General features: G+C 47.5%; 2 protein-coding genes across 6 annotated transcripts; one reads left to right on the top strand and one right to left on the bottom strand.

Moving 5' to 3' along the window:
* Window positions 1–386: 386 nt before the first annotated feature.
* On the bottom strand, window positions 387–5,296 carry SHBG (sex hormone binding globulin). 5 transcript variants are annotated; one of them, XM_086359130.1, is made up of 10 exons: window positions 5,051–5,296; window positions 4,281–4,441; window positions 3,905–4,109; window positions 3,652–3,743; window positions 2,677–2,866; window positions 2,043–2,204; window positions 1,646–1,805; window positions 1,393–1,529; window positions 804–1,011; window positions 387–554 (listed from the first exon to the last, which is right to left on the bottom strand). In XM_086359130.1, the coding sequence occupies exons 3-10, from the start codon at window positions 4,082–4,084 to the stop codon at window positions 406–408; spliced, it is 1,278 nt and encodes a 425-aa protein (XP_086215256.1). In that variant the 5' UTR covers window positions 4,085–4,109; window positions 4,281–4,441; window positions 5,051–5,296; the 3' UTR covers window positions 387–405. The 5 variants fall into 5 exon arrangements, with proteins under 5 accessions (XP_086215256.1, XP_086215255.1, XP_086215257.1 ...); XM_086359129.1 differs by lacking the exon at window positions 5,051–5,296 and adding an exon at window positions 4,788–4,932; XM_086359131.1 differs by lacking the exon at window positions 4,281–4,441.
* SAT2 (spermidine/spermine N1-acetyltransferase family member 2) lies at window positions 5,065–6,748 on the top strand. Its single transcript, XM_086359170.1, has 6 exons — window positions 5,065–5,425; window positions 5,598–5,649; window positions 5,786–5,869; window positions 5,970–6,071; window positions 6,198–6,238; window positions 6,371–6,748. The coding sequence occupies exons 1-6, from the start codon at window positions 5,360–5,362 to the stop codon at window positions 6,536–6,538; spliced, it is 513 nt and encodes a 170-aa protein (XP_086215296.1). The 5' UTR covers window positions 5,065–5,359; the 3' UTR covers window positions 6,539–6,748.
* Window positions 6,749–14,306: the final 7,558 nt, after the last annotated feature.

Raw genomic sequence — 14,306 nt, forward strand, 5'->3', positions numbered from 1 at the left:
TGGAGAGGGAGGTGGGTTCCTGGATCCCAGAAGGTGACTGGTATTTGGGTGTGTGTCTGTGGTGCTGTTACTGGGGTCTCAGCCTAGGAAGTCATCATTTCCTTAGGAAGCCCTCCTTGATCCCTAGTGTAGGTCAAGGCCACTGGCCCTTGAGCTTTCTCAGTTCTCTGACTGCTCCTTTACGGTACTTATCATAGTTTCCAATTATCTACTCACTTGTTAGTCTTTGATGGATGCCTGCCTCCCCCAGGGGACCACAGCACCGAGAGGACAGGAAGCAGGGTTAGTTTGGCTCCTTAGTATGACTCAGTGCTCAGCACAGTGCCTGGCACATTGCAGACACACTGTAAGCATTTGCTGAATAAATGAAGGAGTAACATTCAAAGGAGGTTCTTAGGTGGGGATTTAATGGGTCGTGTCACTGCCATTGCCTGGGTTCTGCGGACAGCTGTGAGTCCAGATGTTCAGGCTTCTGCTCTGGGCCCGGTCCATGTCCAGACTCTGGCCTTGTGCCCAAAGGCCATCCAAGCAAAAGGAGGCAGAAGTGGCCTCTCCTAGAGAGAGGGAGCATGGAGGGGACATTGAGGGTGGGGGGACCTGGATCCAGAAGCTCCTCCCCACTTTTTCAGTTCTCCAACTTAAATATTTGAAAGCACTTCCTCCCACTACCCACTTATTCTCTCTCTTCTCCTCTTCCCTCCCAGAGGTTTCCTTCCCCTAAAAATGTGCCCCTTCCCGCTTCTCCCCCTGCCCTTAGCCGTTTCCCATGGTGTGCTGAGATCTTCACCACTGCTCATTCTTACCTGGCAAAGCCCCTAGGAAGAGACGCCCGTGCGGCTGGACCCAGAGATCAAGGAGGGAGCCAGGGCCCGTGGGAGGCAGAGCAAGGATCTCCTTCTTTGCCCCCTGGCTCAAAACCACCCCGGACACAGTCAAGTTCAGCTGAAGAGGGAGCCCCAAGATGAGGGGCAGATCCAGCCCTGGCCCCGACCCAGAAGACAACACCACTTTCTGCAGAGTGTGTGGGAAGGGACATAAGTGCGGGAGGGAAGAACAAATTGCACCCACTCCTCGTAGCCCCATCCCTGGCTGCCTGGATTCTTCCTCTCAGCCACACTATCTATGTCTATCCAGTCTATCCATCTCTGGCCATTCCCACCACCTCAGTCCTGCCTCAGCTCTCTTGTCTTGGCCTTCTATAAAACCATACCCACCCCCAAGAAAATATATAATCTAAGTAAAGGTCATTTGCTTGCTGTGAGCAGCTTTAATATGTGTCTCTGCACACACCCCCCCACCTCCCGAAGCCTTCATACTGTTGACATTTCGGAATTCCCTTTTCTCCCATTGCTCCTAGGCGCCACTGAGTACAGGCAGCATCCCCCGCCTTACTTGATCTTGGAGGTGGATGCTGAGCCAAGAAGGGTTTTCTGGTGTCCCAAGAGCAAGGAGGCGGCCTGAACCTGCTGCCAGCTGGAGTGCCAGGTCCAAGGAGAAAGCCCAGGGCTCTACATGAGGCCGAGGAATTTCTTGGGGGAGAAATGATCCTCTTGAGGTCTTAAGGCTAGGGATTCATGGAGAGAAGGGGCTAGTGGTGGAGGGAGATGGACACAGAGCTGGTCATGGAGGGAAAAATAGCCTTTACCTTGGAGACCAAATTCTGCACCCGTCCCTGGAGGGAAGAATATTCCAGGTTGAGACTCTACAGCACAGCTTCTGACACTAGTGGGGACAGATGCCGAGGTCTGGGCCTGTTGGTCCAGCCAGTCATCCTGGCGCAGGCAGGCATCCAGGGCAGGGACCAGCTGGAGCCCATGGCGGGAGGGAAGATGCAGAGGATGTTGGAATCAGGATATCTGAGCCCCAGTCTCAGCCTCCCCACCCTGTTTATTCCCCTCTAAGACCCAAGCATTTGCCCTCCCCCATGCATCTCTCACCCTATCCCCTCTCCTTGAAATGTGTAGATTCAGATCCCTATGGCCACCCAGCCAGCAATGCTTTATCAGCTTTGGTCACGGTTCCTGACCCTGGGATGCAGTTACCGGCAACCGGAGGTCAGAGGCAGGGAACAACAGTCCTCCCAGTGCAATCCTCATGATGAGCTGGGAATTGTTGGCCTGTTGCCCAAAGACCTGTCTCAGACGCAGCACCTCCACCCCATCCACCCTGAGTAGCAAGGAATCCCCATGGATCTTCACTTCCATCTGCGAGAAGAAAAAGAGAAGAGGAATCAGAGGTCCCTGGAGCCTGATTTATTATTTACTGCTTTATTCAGAGGTGATCTAGAATATGCCATACTGAAGATGGCAGAGTGGAAGGACTCGAGCTCACTTCCTATCACAATTATCCCAAATCACAACTAACTGCTGAACAACCATCAACCAAAACCAAACCAAACCAAACCTGGAACCTAAGAGAGGCAGTCTAGTCTGGCAGAAAGAATATGTACTTGAAGGGTGAGCTGGTACTCCCAGCTCACTCTGGACCTGTCACCTGTCACTGACTAAGCCTCAGAACTCCCTTCTGAAAAAAATGCGGACAAGAATAGCCACTTCACAGGGCTCCTGTGTGGATTCAATGTGGTGATAATGGCAGAGGGATGCCTAATGACTTGGTTCCGTTCCCTCCCTCAGACCAGCTCAAGATATGCCTCCCTCAGGACCAAATCTAGCTTACCTGGTGCCACTTCCCATCGTCCAGCCGGGGTCCAGCACTCACTGTAAGCTGAGCCCAGTGATTACGAAGCTGGATTTCAGGCCTGCCATCCCGAAGCCCCAGCATAAACCAGTCATTCTTTGGGTTGGTATCACCATAAAAAATGACTCCCTCTGGATCCCAAGTCCGAAACTCAAAAGAGGAGGAGATTCTGGAAGGACACGAGAGGAAGGACTGTGTAGGGGGCGTGCGCTTTGAGCATAGACTTGAGGTTGAGGGAGGAGGAGTTCAGGTAGAGGACAGAGAGACAAGGAAAAGAGAGGGACTGATGCACTGTTTACAATAGCCAGGACTTGGAAGCAATCTAAAGGTCCATCAACAGAGGAATGGATAAAGAAGACATGGTATATACATACATGGACATACATACATAATTATATACATATATACATGGTATACACACACACACAATGGAATATTATTCAGCCATAAAAAGAATGAAACAATGCAACCTGGACGGACCTAGAGATTATCATACTAAATGAAGTAAATCAGACAGAAAGATAAATACCATATGCTATCACTTACATGTGGAATTTAAAAACTGATACAAATGAACTTATTTGCAAAACCAAGTCACAGTCATAGAAAACAAATTCACAGCTACCAAAGAGCAAAAGGTGGGGGGATAAATTGGGAGTGTGGGATTAACAGATACAAGCTATTATATATAAAATAGAGTCGACAAGTCATACTGCATAACACAGGAAACTATATTCAGTATCTTATAATAAGCCATAATACAAAAGAACCTGAAAAAGAATATATATATATAACATGTTTTATAAATATATATAATTGAATCACTTTGCTGTACCCTAGAAATGCAACACTGTAAATCAACTATACTTCAATTAAATAAAGCAAAAAAAGAGGAGCTGATGGAGAGAGGGTGATGTCAGGAGACTAGGTCAAAGAATTAGGTCAATCTCATACTTTGTGATCTTGGTGAGGTTAAAGGTCATAATGGTAACAGGTTCTTGTCCAGGACCATTGCTGAGGTGCAGAGCAGGAGAGTCTTCAGTTGTCTGTTGAAGAGAAAAGTAAGCCGAAATAAGGACATGCCAGAGACAGATGGAGGGAGAGGCATTGCTACCAGGCCAGAGGAGGAAAGCAAAGAAGAGGGCAAAGCCCCAGCGTAGCTCACTGAAACACATGCAGGGCATAGCACCCTGTCCCACTCCTGCACCTGGCTGGGGAGAGAAGGTCTCAGGGCCGGTCCTCCGTGGCTTGGAAGTGGTAGCAACAGCAGCAGCAGTAGCCCGTGCCAAATGGCCAGTGGACCTCTGCTCACCATAATCAGCTGCGGTCCTCTTTTAGCCTCCAATGACTCTGGGGCAAATGCGTGGGGGAAGGCAGCCTTCCACATTGTTGTTGGAGGGTTAAAGGTTGCCCTGGGGGAAGAAGGGGGGCAGGAGACGGGGCCACTGACCCTCTGGCCCCTCTGAGGACAAATGGAGTGAGGAACAGAGTTTCTCTACTACCCTCCCCCATTGCTGGGCAAGTTTATGAGCTGGGAGAGGACACCTCACTTGCACTCTCCTTCCTGGGTCCTCCAAGCCTACCTGCAGAGGCTGCCTTGATGACAAACACGAGATCTAGAAACAATCCTGCCGGGCTACCCAAGTAGCATCTTCTATAAGGTCTAGAGCTGAGACATGGAATCCCAAACACCAGCTGGCTGGCTGTGGGTGAGTCACCCCACCAGTGTGCTGAAGTGTCCTGTCTGCAAAATGTGAAAAATAATACCTACTTTCTGGGTTCAATGTGAAGGAGGGTGAATGGAGATAGTGCAGATTCAAAGCCTGGTATCTGCTCTGAGCTCCTCCCTCGGTGTTTTCCCAGGCCTCTGAGGCTTGCCTTCTAGGGAGGGGTTATCTCCGAGTGTGATTCAGTGGATACTAGGAGTTCTGCCTCCCACCCCGTTATCTTCTTATCCGTTTATCACAACGCCTAAACATTTACCAATAGAAATTCATCCCTCTCTCCCTCACCCATTTAAAAATATAAATGCCCCCAGAAGAAGTCACACTTTGAGCCAGTAGGAAAGAGCTGGAGGTCTTGGGGCTCACCCCGAGTCTGGAGTCTGGGTGGGCTGGAATGGGTGAATTTGAGCGAAGGGAAGAGCAGATAATCACTGCACTCTTCAGTTAAAGAAAGAGGTAACTTTGGAGCCGTGGGGTTTCTCCACTGCAGGCTGGAACACCCAGATAACTCGGAAGAGAAAGCCTCTGCAGTACAGCCTTGACCCCTGCCCACGGGCCTGGTCACGAGACTCGGCCATGGTGGGGCAGAGTTGGGGGAGGGGGGACGGGGGACGGGGGTGGGGACATACCCGTTCTGCAAGCTGATTGGCTGGCAGGTGCGCGCTGGCGGGGGCCGAAATTAGGGGCGCCCAGACAGTGAGGACCACTTCGTCCTACCTCTCTCTCCGCAGTAGCCAGAATCGGGCTTCAGCTTCCCAGCCCCCGGAGCCCCCACCGCCTAGCTCCCCGCCATTCCTGGGGCTTTCGGGGATCGGAATTTGTAGGCCCCTTAAAGGGTCCGAATTGCTCGTCTCCCCTTCCTGCAGAACGGAAGTGGGGATCCTGGACTTCGGTCCCTGACGTTGGGGAACAGGCGGTCCCTGACGTTGGGGAACAGGATGGCTTTCGTGATGATCCGAGAAGCCAAGGAGGGAGATTGTGGAAATATCCTGAGGCTGATTCGGGTGAGGGCTGCTGGCTGGAAACCAGGGTCCAAAGAGGGGCGTCAGAGTGGCTGGGGTGGGGGGCGTGGAGGAAGAGGAAGTGGGAGCAGAGGGAGGAGCGCGCCCTGAGGTCTTGCTTGAGGGAGCAGCGAGGCCCTCCTGCCTTCATCTAGCCTCTGCCCCCGCGCTGTAGGAACTCGCTGAGTACGAGAAACTCTCAGACCAAGTGAAGATCAGTGAAGAAGGTAGGGACCCAACTCCTGAGTCCTGATGGAAGCTGGGGAGGAAATGAAGGATGGGCTCCCCAGGCAATAACTACAGGCTGGGCACACACCCAATCCTTCTTTCTCTATCTCTTTATCCCAAACCCGATCTCTGCAGCCCTGAGAGCAGATGGCTTTGGAGAGACTCCTTTCTATCACTGTTTGGTGGCAGAGATTCTTTCTGCACCAGGGGAGCCACAGGGTAAGAATACCCCGACTTTAGAGGTGCCCTCTCCAATCAGCCTCAAAGGTCTCTCCCCCAGGTGCCCAGAGGCCTGATCCTTCTTTTTTTTCTCTCGCAGGGCCCTGTGTGGTGGGCTATGGGCTGTATTACTTCAGCTACAGCACATGGAAGGGACGAAATATTTATCTAGAAGACATCTATGTGAAGCCAGAATATCGAGGTACTGGGAAGAGGGCAGGATGGGAGAAAAGCAACCCATGAAGGGACCATGTCTCTTAATCCTAGCTTATGACCTTTGCTGCTCCTCTTCAACTCAGACAATCCTTGTTTTTTCTCCCCACATCAGGTCAAGGGATTGGTTCCAAAATAATCAAAAAAGTGGCTGAGGTGAGGAGAGGAATGGCACTAGGAGCTGGGCCCTGGCAAAGCCGAGCTGTATGGGAGGCACCTGGGTTGAATGGAGGGTGAGAAAGTCTTCCTTTTTGACCCCAGGAAAGTGAGCAGTGTCTTCTCTCACAGGTGGCTTTGGATAAGGGCTGCTCCCAGTTACGCCTGGCAGTCCTGGACTGGAACAAGAGGGCTATGGACTTGTACAAGGCCCTCGGAGCCCAAGATCTGACGGAAGCTGAGGGCTGGCACTGCTTTCGATTTGAAGGAGAGGCGATGAGGGAGTTGGCAGGAAAGTGATGGCACCCCTGGGGGATCGCTGTTTCAGCTTCTCCATCCCCACAAACTGAACACTCCTTAGAGACTGTCTCCACTGACCAAAGCCTCCCTGAAGGAAGGGAAGGAGGGTCAGAGGTGAATATTCCCAGATAGAAAGAGCAGAAGTGAGGAAGAGGCAGGCCTTCCCACCTCCTTGTTAAGCGTGAAAAATAAATGAGAATTCCTCCTGTATGTTGATGTGGTTTTGGGTAGAAGAATTGAGGATTCCGTAAGCTTCAGCTCCCCTCCCTCAGCATTCTGGTCAATGGATGTTGCTCCTGGGGGTAAAAGTGGGCCTAAGATGATTTCTGGTCTTCCCTGATGGCTCAGTGGTAAAGAACTCGCCTGCCAATGCAGGAGAGCATGTTCAGTCCCTGGGTGGGGAAGATCCCCTGGAGGAGGAAGTGGCCACCCACTCCAGCATTCTTGCCTGGGAAATCTCATGGACAGAGGAGCCTAGCAGTCTACAGTCCATGGGTTCACAAAAGAGTCGGACACAACTCAATGACTAAACAAAAAGATGACTTTTACCCTCAATAGACCGGAGTACTGACTCTGGCCTGTGGTATATAGAAAAAGAAGGGAAGGGATCAGCTTGCGCATCAGGCTTGTTGGTCAGGTTTGGGATCTGGACAAAGGCCTGCCACATCTGGCCTGGGCTTACGGAATTTAAGACTGAGCCAGGCCTACCAACTCAATAGATGGAGCAGGCTGCCACCTGGTGGCCGCATTTCAGGGACACTAGGAAGGACCACTGGAGAAGGCAATGGCACTCCACTCCAGCACTCTTGCTTGGAAAATCCCATGGATGGAGGAGCCTGGTGGGCTGCAGTCCATGAGGTCGCTGGGAGTCGGACACGACTGAGCCACTTCACTTTCACTTTTCACTTTCATGCATTGGAGAAGGAAATGGCAACCCACTCCAGTGTTCTTGCCTGGAGAATCCCAGGGACGGGGGAGCCTGGTGGGCTGCTGTCTATGGGGTAGACACGACTGAAGCGACTTAGCAGCAGCAGCAGGAAGGACCACTCGCCCCAACTTTAAAAAAAAATCCATGCAGCTAGGGAGTGCTTTTTCTTTTTCAAAAGTCACAAAGTCTTTATTTTCAGTTTAGTAGAACTAAAATAAACCTTTAGGACCCATGGAGACAAGAAGGCAAACAGACTCATTTCCCACTTTCATACTATTTTATTACAAGTCATGCAGGTTTGTTGTAGAGAAGTTTGAAGGGGCATATAAAAATAGAGAAGCAAAAGGCAAAGGAGAAAAAGAAAGATATACCTATTTGAATGCAGAGTTCCAAAGAATAGCAAGACGAGATAAGAAAGGCTTCCTCAGTGATCAATGCAAAGCAGTAGAGGAAAACAATAGAATGGGAAAGACTAGAGATCTCTTCAAGAAAATTAGAAATGCCAAGGGAACTTTTCATGCAAAGATGGGTACAATAAAGGACAGAAATGGTATGGACCCAACAGAAACAGAAGATATTAAGAATAGGTGGCAAGAATACACAAAAGAACTATACAAAAAAAGTATAGTTTTGTATACTTACTTTTTTGTAAGTAAGTAAGTATAATCATGATGGTGTGATTACTTAGAGCCAGACATCCTGGAATGTGAAGTCAAGTGGGCCTTGGGAAGCATCACTATGAACAAAGCTAGTGGAGGTGGTGGAATTCCAGTTGAGCTATTTCAAATCCTAAAAGATGATGCTGTGAAAGTGCTGCACTCAATATGCCAGCAAATTTGGAAAACTCAGCAGTGGCCATCCCCAAGAAAGTCAATGCCAAAGAATGTTCAAACTACTGCACAATTGTACTCATCTCACATGCTAGCAAAGGAATGCTCAAAATTCTCCAAGCCAGGCTTCAACAGTACATGAACCGTGAACTTCCAGATGTTCAAGCTGGTTTTAGAAAAGGCAGAGGAACCAGAGATCAAATTGCCAACATCCACTGGATCATCGAAAAAGGAAGACAATTCCAGAAAAACATCTATTTCTGCTTTATCGACTATGCCAAAACCTTTGACTGTGTGGATCACAATAAACTGTGGAAAATTCTTCAAGAGATGGGAATAACAGACCACCTGACCTGCTACTTGAGAAATCTGTATGCAAGTCAAGAAGCAACAGTTAGAACTGGACATGGAATAACAGACTGGTTTCAAATGTGGGAAAGGAGCACGTCAAGGCTGCATATTGTCACCCTGCTTATTTAACTTATATGCAGAACACATCATGAGAAATGCTGGGCTGGATGAAGCACAAGCTGGAATCAAGATTGCCAGGAGAAATATCAATAACCTCAGATATGCAGATGACACCACCCTTATGGCAGAAAGTGAAGAAGAACTAAAGAGCCTCTTGATGAAAGTGAAAGAGGAGAGTGAAAAAGTTGGCTTAAAACTCAACATTCAGAAAACTAAGGTCATGGCATCTGGTCCCATCACTTCATGGAAAATAGATGGGGAAACAGTGGAAACAGTGAGAGACTTTTTTTTTTTTTTAATCATTTATTTATTTTAATTTGGCTGCACTGGGTCTTAGTTGCTGCATGTGGGATCTAGCTCCTTGTCCAGGGATCGAACCCAGGCCCCCTGCATTGGGAGCTCAGAGTCTTAGCCACTGGACCACCAGGCAAGTCCCGAGACTTTATTTTTTAGGGCTCCAAAATCACTGCAGATGGTGACTGCAGCCTTGAAATTAAAAGACGCTTGCCCCTTGGAAGAAAAGTTATGACCAACCTAGACAGCATATTAAAAAGCAGAGACATTACTTTGCCAACAAAGGTCTGTCTAGTCAAAGCTATGGTTTTTCCAGTAGTCATGTATGGATGTGAGAGTTGGACCATAAAGAATGCTGAGCATCTAAGAATTGATGCTTTTGAACTGTGGTGTTGGAGAAGACTCTTGAGAGTCCCTTGGACTGCAAGGAGATCCAACCAGTCCATCCTGAAGGAAATCAGTCCTGAATATTCATTGGAAGGACTGATGCTGAAGCTGAAACTCCAATACTTTGGCCACCTGATGTGAAGAACTAACTCATTGGAAAAGACCCTGATGCTGGGAAAGATTGAAGGCAGGAAGAGAAGGGGATAACAGAGGATGAGATGGTTGGATGGTATCACCAACTTAATGGACATGAGTTTGAGTAAACTCTGGGAGTTGGTAATGGACAGGGAGGCCTGGCTTGCTGGAGTCCATGGGGTCACAAAGAGTTGGACACGACTGAGTGACTGAACTGAACTGATAAAAATAGAATCCATAGCCGTACTTACATCATTACTCTTAACCTTTTGGTATCAATTCCTTAGACTTTTTTCAATGTATATGTATACATATAAACATACATATAATTAGTTAAGTGTGTGTGGTTTTACTGGATCATACTCTTTTGCAAACATTTTTCATTTAACAATAAGCCAGAAACATCTTCCCATGCTATTAAATACATCGTCGCTTTCAATGGTGACTTATTATTCCTTTTGTGGAATAACCATTGGTTAAATGGTCATGATTTAGACACTGGACAAGGATAAGCAGGTGACATAAATGTGTAAATTGTAAGAAACAGGTTGTATGGTGTCTAGAGAGTTGAAGTGCTGTGCTGCGCTAAGTCACTTCAGTTGTGTCCAATTCTTTGCGACTCTATGGACTATAGGCCACCAGGCTCCTCTGTTCATGGCATTCTCCAAGCAAGAATACTGGAGTGGGTTGCCACTTCCTTCTCCAGGGAATCTTCCCAACCAAGGGATCAAACTCAAGTCTCCTGCATTGGCAGGTAGATTCTTTACCACTGAGCCTCCAGGGAAGCTCTATATGTAACACACAGTAGTGTTAATTATATTTATCATGCCATATATTACATACCTCCTATTGAGTTTTTATTTTTGCTTTTATGTTTCTAATTTCTAAGAGCTCTCTTTTGTTCTCTGCATTTAAAGAATGTTCTGTTTTTGTTTCATGGATAAATGTCCTTTTCTTGTCTGAGAATATTCATAGGTTTTTAAAATAGTGTTTTCCTTCTTGCATAGTCTTTATTTCCTCTATGCTTTTTTTTTCTTTCTCTGTTTGTTTAGTCTTTGTCTTTCGTTTAAAGACTTTTCTCAAATGTCTGGTAATCCTCAGCTGTCTGCTCATATTTAAGATCTATACACTGAGGTACTGATCAGCAACTGTGATTGTGTCTGTATAGGAGGTAGAGAGGCATGTGGACTTCGAACTTTTACTATAGGGTGATTCATGAGGCCATTTCCTTGAGGAACCCCTAATGTCAGAACCCTTAGGTCTTTTTCCTTGTCTGATCAGATTTCCCAGAAGAGATGCTTCCAAACTCCTGCCTGGAGGGTATAAATCTGATTGTACACAGAGCTGGGTGAAGAGGGAGTCTGGGGCAAGTCTCAACATTCAATCTGTAAACTTTCATTTAATCCCCATTTTTCGTATCTCTCTAGCTATCTATCAATCTATCCATCTTTCTATCTTCCTCCCAAACTCTCTTAGAAGTTCTAAGGCAAGACTTCCCTGGCGGTCCATGGTTAAGACTCCATGCTTCCACTGCAGGGGCAGCGGGTTCAATCCCTGGCTAGGAACTAAGATCCCACATACTACATGGTATAGCAAAAAAAAAAAAAAAAATCCTAAGGCAGGTTGTGGCATTCTGTTGACAGGTCTTGCACATCTTGTATAGTCCAGCTAAAATAATATCACCTAAAGGCAAGTCTGCTGAAAATCCAGTCACAGTTCCCACTGCTCTCAGCACAAAGTCCAAACCTCTTGCCAGTCCCTCCAGGCTCTGGCCCAAACCTCCATCATCTGAAACATTATTCCAGCCTTGTGTCCTCTTGAAGTCAGTTCTGTCCATATTAGTCTCCTTCCAGTCCCTCAGATGCATTGTACTCTCCCCTGTAGGCCTTCTGCACATGCCATCCCCCTTCTGAAATGCTGTCCCCTGTTTTCCAACTCTCATCCTTGGCCATTCTGGACAATGATAGGAGCAGATGAAAAAGAATACAAGTCAAATCTGAGAGGACTGATGCTGCCAGATGCTTGGAAGTTATGATGGTGCCATTTCCAAAACAAAATTCTGACACTCCTGTGGCTTCAGGATCCAAAACCAAACTTTTTAGTCTGATAGCCAGCCCTCCTGATAATTTAATTTCTCTGATTCTCCCACTCTACTCCTTATCAGAACCCACTCCAGTGTTCTTGCCTGGAGAATCCCAGGGATGGGGAACACTGGTGGGCTGCCGTCTATGGGGTCGCACAGAGTCGGACATGACTGAAGCGACTTAGCAGCAGCAGCAGCAGCACTCCTTATCAGAATCACCACACTGTGTGCTAGGTCACTCAGCCACGTCCGACTCTTTGTGACCTAGGAACCGTAGCCGATCAGGCTCCTCTGTCCATGGGGATTCTCCTGGCAAGAATACTGGAATGGGTTGCCATTTCCTCCTCCAGGGGATCTTCCCAACCCAGGGATCGAACCTGTATCTCTAAAGTCTCCTGCATTAGCAGGCAGGCTCTTTACCACTAGTGCCACGTGGGAAGCCCCATCAGAATCAATGCTGATAGTCTAATCACTTTAGCATTTCTGCCGCCTTAGTTACTGATGTTCTTTCTGTCTCAGGTACTCTTGAACGCACCTCTTCTTTTGCCAGCCCTTCATTTACTTTTTTATTTTGTAATTTTTGGCTGCACTGCGTGGCACATAGCATCTTAATTCTTGGACCAGGGATTTAACTGGTGCCTCCTTAAGACTTCCCTGGTCGTCCAGTGGTTAAGATATCGTGCTTACAATGCAGAAATGCAGGGGACACAAGTTTGATCCTTGGTCTGGGAACTAAGATCCCACATGCTATGCGGTGTAGCCCAAAAAATAAGTAACTGGTGTCCCCTGCAGTGGAAGTGCAGAGTCCTAACCACTGGACCATCAGGGAATTCCCTGCCAGTCCTTTAAATACTGTTGTAGTTGAGAGTTCTATCATGGATCCAATTCATTTCTAAGTCACTTTTCTCTAGACATCTAATTTTCTCTTATAGCTTTCACTATGTCTAATGTGCTGATGGAATTCCCTCATAGCTCAGTCGATAAAGAATCTGCCTGCAATGCAGGAGACCCAGGTTCAATTCCTGGGTGGGAAAGATCCCCTGAAGAAGGAAATGGCAACCCACTCCAGTATTCTTGCCTGGAGAATCCCATGGACAGAGGAGCCTGGTGGGCTACAGTCCGTGGGATCGCAAGAGTCGGACACAACGACTTAACCACCAATATGATGATAATTCTCACATTTACCTCTCTAGCCCAGACCTGTCTTGGGCCATATCCATTGACCTACAGGACACTGGTTCCTTTGGTTATTACTTGCTATGCCAGGAACTGTGCTAAGTACTGGGTATACAATACTGGGGACAAACAGACTCGTGGAACCCAATCTCTGATCTCACAGGGTTTACTTATAGTGTGACGGCAGAAGACAAACATTGGAGAAATGATGAGAAGTGCAACTATGATGAGTACTGTAAAAGAGTATATGATGCTTTAGCAGCATGAGGTCGAAGACCTAACCTAGTGTGAGCATAATGGAAGGCTAAAGAAATTATTTTTAATTGTCATACTGAGTGAAGTAAGTCAGACAGAGGAGAAATATTGTATGACATCCCTTATATGTGGAATCTAAAAAGAAATGATACAAATGAAGTTACAAAAGAGAGACTCAGAGAACGAACTTACGGTTGCAGGGGGGAAGGATGTGGGGAAGGGATAGTTAGGGAGTTGGGGATGGACATGTATGACATGTGCTTTATGATCAGTTGTGTCTGACTCTCTGTGACCCCATGGACTGTAGCCCACCAGGCTCCTCTGTCCATGGGATTTGCCAGGCAAGAATACTGGAGTGGGCTGCCATTCCCATCTCCAGGGGATCTTCCCGATCCAGGGATTGAACCGGTGTCTTCTGGGGCTCCTGCATTGCAGGCAGACCCTTTACTGCTGAGCCACTGCATTTACACTACTGCTTAAAATCGTTCAGTGACTCTGTAGTATTGATAAAGTGAAGGCCATTCTCCTTAACCTGATTTATAAGTGCTTCACAGTTTAGCTTCCCTACTTCAAGCCAAATGCTATTTGAACTAGTTGTGGTTCCCCAAAGGACATGTTTTTTTTTTTTTTTTTTCTGCTCCTCTGCGCTGTTTATTCCTTGTTCTCTTAAAAATATTTTTACTGCATTTTTCCTCTAGCAAATGCCTACTTATCCCTCAAATCTCAATTTGCATCACCTCCCCTGCAGTGGTCTTTCCCTATCATGCTGAAGGGCAACTGACCATTGTTTATGTCTTTGGGATTCCCTCTATCCTAGTCCTCATCTTTAACACATCTTCAGATGAACTCTAATCACTTTATTTACTTAAATGTGATTGTCTGCGCTGTTTCCAATATATTATAAAATTCTTGTTTTGGGTAATTGGAACACTGCTTCTGCTGCTGCTGCTGCTAAGTCGCTTCAGTCGTGTCCGACTCCATACGACCCCATAGACGGCCTCCCACCAGGCTCCCTCGTCCCTGGGATTCTCCAGGCAAGAACACTGGAGTGGGTTGCCATTTCCTTCTCCAATGCATGAAAGTGAAAAGTGAAAGTGAAGTCGCCCAGTCGTGTCCGACTCCCAGCTACCCCATGGACTGCAGCCCACCAGGCTCCTCCATCCATGGGATTTTCCAGGCAAGAGTACTGGATTGGGGTGCCATCGCCTT

The sequence above is a fragment of the Bos grunniens genome, chromosome 19 (assembly GCF_055505025.1).
Source record: "Bos grunniens cultivar Pamir isolate PY7600 chromosome 19, Bosgru_T2T1.0, whole genome shotgun sequence".
Taxonomy (NCBI): domain Eukaryota; kingdom Metazoa; phylum Chordata; class Mammalia; order Artiodactyla; family Bovidae; genus Bos; species Bos grunniens.

What these genes read in the sequence shown, in the direction of transcription:
- SAT2 (XM_086359170.1), top strand. Translation starts at nt 5,360, where the DNA reads ATGGCTTTCGTGATGATCCGAGAAGCCAAGGAGGGAGATTGTGGAAAT. An exon ending in ATATCCTGAGGCTGATTCGG is followed by an intron (nt 5,426 to 5,597) that starts GTGAGGGCTGCT and finishes CCCGCGCTGTAG; the next exon opens with GAACTCGCTGAGTACGAGAA. An exon ending in TGCACCAGGGGAGCCACAGG is followed by an intron (nt 5,870 to 5,969) that starts GTAAGAATACCC and finishes TTTCTCTCGCAG; the next exon opens with GGCCCTGTGTGGTGGGCTAT.
- SHBG (XM_086359131.1), bottom strand. Translation starts at nt 4,084, where the DNA reads ATGTGGAAGGCTGCCTTCCCCCACGCATTTGCCCCAGAGTCATTGGAG. An exon ending in AACCTCACCAAGATCACAAA is followed by an intron (nt 2,867 to 3,651) that starts GTATGAGATTGA and finishes GTGTCCTTCCAG; the next exon opens with AATCTCCTCCTCTTTTGAGT. An exon ending in GCATCCACCTCCAAGATCAA is followed by an intron (nt 1,012 to 1,392) that starts GTAAGGCGGGGG and finishes CACACTCTGCAG; the next exon opens with AAAGTGGTGTTGTCTTCTGG.